The 4,027-nt window shown below is 41.6% G+C and overlaps 1 protein-coding gene across 1 annotated transcript in view; it reads left to right on the top strand.

Annotated features, from left to right (window-relative positions):
* Positions 1-4,027, top strand: part of CFAP47 (cilia and flagella associated protein 47) — a 493,477-nt gene that overhangs the window by 350,894 nt on the left and 138,556 nt on the right. Inside the window, exon 52 of the mRNA XM_029929640.1 lies at positions 1,299-1,433. Coding sequence (XP_029785500.1) covers positions 1,299-1,433 — 135 coding nt within the window. The remainder of the gene's footprint in view (positions 1-1,298; positions 1,434-4,027) is intronic.

The raw sequence follows: 4,027 nt of genomic DNA on the forward strand, positions 1-4,027 counted from the left end.
CATTACAAAATAATTTGAAAAAGAAAAAAGAAATGGTATCCAAGTTGGTTACGGAAAAGTAAAACTCATGTTACTCAATGTAGAAAGCCCAAAAAGCTCTACCAAAAAACTAATAGAACTGATAAATGAATTCAGTAAATGCTAATTTCTCAGGATTCAAATCAGTGTACAGATCTACTGCATTTTTATACACCAAAAATGAAGATGCAGAGAGAGAAATTAAGAAAACAGTCCCATTTACAATTGTCCAAAAACAATAATGACATATCCAATAAAGATTACTATGCAAGATGTATAAAGAACTTCTACAACTCAATACCCAAAAACTAAACTTAAATCATGGGCAGAAGATATGAACAGACATTTCTTCAGAGAACACATCCAGATCCCAACCTGACACATGAAAAGGTGTTCCACATCATTCAGCATCAGGGAAATACCAACCAAAACTACAATGAAATTTCACTTCACATCTGTCTCACAGCCCAGTCAGCCATGATTACCGCCCCCTAGGGACCAGGCAGAAGACACACCTGTCTGTGTCACTGAGGCCGACCCTTCACTCTTAGTCCAACTGAAGGACTTGAAATGGCCTTGTAACTAGGCCAGTCACTGTCCCCGTGGCCCAGCACCGCTCCCCATGAGAGATGTGCCTGTCCATTCCCCAGAATTAGGCTCCGAGTCCACAGTCTGTCTGCACATCTGGGAGCGGCCCTATGATCCCGTTCATCCCCTCCCACCTGCAGGCAGGGGCCAGCCCCACCTGCCCAGGGACCTGGAGGGAGGCACGCCCCACACCCGTGTTCTGGGGTCAGGCCTACCAACCTCAGTCCGACTGCAGACCCTGACGCAGTCTGTGGCCTGGCTCTAGCCCCTCTGAGCCACAGGCTGGGGCAAATCCTGCCCACCCAGAGATGGGTAAAGTGTTGGGGGCACTCCCCAAGGCCCAGAGGTAGCCAGTGTAATACCAGGACATTTTGTTACACCCGGTGACACAGGCCACGACCAGTGTCCCCTGTGAGTCACATTTGGGTAAACTGAGGTGCACATTGGTAACAGACAGCCACAGTTGTGAACCCGGGTATCACACTACTAGTTTTAATTAAAAACTGACCATCTCTTAAATTTGAAATAAATATTAATGAACTTTTCACTAAATCGTTCTGTACCACCTCAGGTTTAAATCTGACACTAACTCCCACATTTGTGTTTGGCATTATATTCATTCGTGTCAAGCTAAAGCATCTTTAAGAAGACAAATTCCTTGTTAATTTGGATCTTGTACATATGTGTTGTAGGTGCAGTCTCATACTCTGTTAAAAGAAGACAAACAAGTGAATCTCGAAAAGACTCAGATCCATATTATAATCATGTACCCACGTTTCAGAAATCATTAACAGAAGTATCCCCCCATGTGGATAAGGAAGACTCAGGTAAACTTATGGTTAAGAGATTGTCATGATCACTTTTCAGTCGTTCCCTTTTAAATGAATAAATATTTTCCTTTCACAGTATATATACACAGGTGTGTTGTGTATACCTGTAAGAATTTCCTGTATTAATTTAGGATTAACTTCATGTAATTTACTTTGTAGGTTTGGACAGCTATTAACATTAATAAGATTATACTACTTCACTTAAAGGTTGCCTACTCTTTCATAAGTGAGCCTCTTTGCATATATTTCTTATTAAACAAAACATTACAGTACATTTCTGATGAAATGTTCATGAGTACTTTATTTTAACAATGTCACATGCTTTTCTTCAGCCTAACAGATGATAGCAGCCTTCCTCATATGTGGAAGAAAATCAGTCCTAGTATTTTTCCTTCCAGTGTTCTCAAGCTTTATTTGATTGTTGTTAAACATTCTGTGTTTTTAGTAGAAATTCAAAGGAAATTGAGATAATGGGGAATTTGAAGGGGCGGGGCAGGTTCCTAGAGAATGGGTGACTGAATTCTCCTAAGGGTGAGTAGCAGGGACTTTAGAGGGTTTAGAGAATGAGTCAGCAAAGCAGAGCTGTGGAGACAATGAGGCCATCAAGGAGAAATCTTTATTACTTTGTGTTTAGTCAGGATACTTCAGTGAAATCGACAGCACCATTATCTAATGTAATGTAAAATAAATAGGCACATACATACATACATACATGCGTATATGTATGTGTACATGTGGACACACAGAGGCACAGAAACAGAGAGATTGAGATTTTGAAGAATCGGCTGACCTGATTGTGGGGATTGGCAGGTTTCTACTTAGTTGCTGTAGGTCCAGCAAGCAGGGCAGAGAATGACGTAAGAATTACTACTATAATCTTGGATCCCAGTTCCCCAGGCAAGCCAGGCAGGCTGTTTCTGTCTTGACTACGAATTGTTTCTTCTTCAGATAACCTCAGTATTTGCTCTTTGGTCTTCCAACTGATTGGAGGATGTGCATCCACATTATACAGAGTAATCTCCTTTACTCAAAGTCCACTGATTTAGGTCTTCATCACATTGTAACAAGGGATAAAAGCCCTTCGCAGCTTGATCTAATTCTGGTGTTTAATCAAAAGCTGGACATCACAGTCTAGGCAGGCTGAAGCATAAAAGTAACCATCACAGGGGTGCCTGGGTGGCTCAGTCGGTTAAGCGTCCAGCTTTGGCTCAGGTCATGATCTCACAGTCGTGGGTTCGAGCCCTGCGTCGGGCTCTGTGCTGACAGCTAGCTCAGAGCCTGGAGCTTGCTTCAGATTCTGGGTCTCCCTCTCTCTCTGACCCTCCCCTGCTCGCGCTGTCTCTCTCTGTCCTTCAAAAATAATAAAAGACATTAAAAAAAATTTTTTTTAAATAACCATCGCAGAGAGATGGGTTAAGAGTGATATTATGCACAATTCAAAACTGGTTGGTAAAGGGAAGAGCAGTGGGGGCCATTTCGGCCACTGTAAAACAAACTGTCTTTGAAGTAAAGAGTACGGTGTTATTTTATGGTGGTGACGGGGAAAGAGATATACTATTAAAGGTTGGAAACATTTCAAAGGCTAGCATTAGATTCGTCTCTTAAGAGAGGAGATAGGATACATTCCAGTAACTAACAAGGTTTGTTCATATCTTGGTGAATAGAAAAATATTAAGGTAATAATTTTGAAGTGTTCTTGCTTTATTAAAATAACATTTGTTAAGTACACCCTAGAGGTGTCAGATGCCATGTCAAGATTCAACAAAAGGCCATGAGGGAGTTTGAAATGGAGTTTATTACTCACAGGTTCTGTAGTATGTGTACTTAGCTCCTTGAGGGACCACATGGGGAGGTCAAAGCTGGGTGCAGACAAAAAGAAAAGGACCCAGGGCACATGTCTTAATTAGGGTTCTCTCAGGCAGAATGCCTTGGGGCTCCTGGTCTGAGGCCAGATTGGTCAATTCAAAGCAAGGTGAGGTTTTGGCAAGTGTTATGAGGGCCTTGTAATCCACAAGGGGAAGGCCCTGGGAGGCAGAGGAGAGTGCTTGTCACAAGGATGGTTCATGAGTCACATCAGGAATTTACATTTACTGTGACCTGACCCTGTGGGCTGTTATCTATTACATGCCCTCTCCACAAGGGCTAGTGTCAGTTTAAGGCCCCTGCAGCCCACATGGCCACACAAAATGGAGATGGAAACAATATAATGGAGTGATTCAATTGGACCACCCAGAAGAAGAAATAAAAAGTCTGGGAGATTATAATGTTTGGCATAGTTTTGTGCTTCCTGATTTTGACATGACAGCAAGACGTTTATGTGGCAATATCCAGTCATCATTTGAATATTTGGAGCTGGAACAAGGTGGAAAAAAATAGGTATAAATGTTTAACATTTCTTTAGTTGAAATCATGCCGGTGAGGTCAAAGAGTAGATCAGCGTTGTAGATGGATTATGCTAGGAGTAAAACCCTCATCAAAATTTAAGGCAGAAGAACCATGAAGGAAAGCAGGTAAAAGTGTTTGAAAGGAAATCAGAATACTATGGGATCATGTTAATAGACTAAAATGGAGTGATAACTTAAAAAAAAAAA

The sequence above is a fragment of the Suricata suricatta genome, chromosome X (genome assembly GCF_006229205.1).
Source record: "Suricata suricatta isolate VVHF042 chromosome X, meerkat_22Aug2017_6uvM2_HiC, whole genome shotgun sequence".
Taxonomy (NCBI): Eukaryota; Metazoa; Chordata; class Mammalia; order Carnivora; family Herpestidae; genus Suricata; species Suricata suricatta.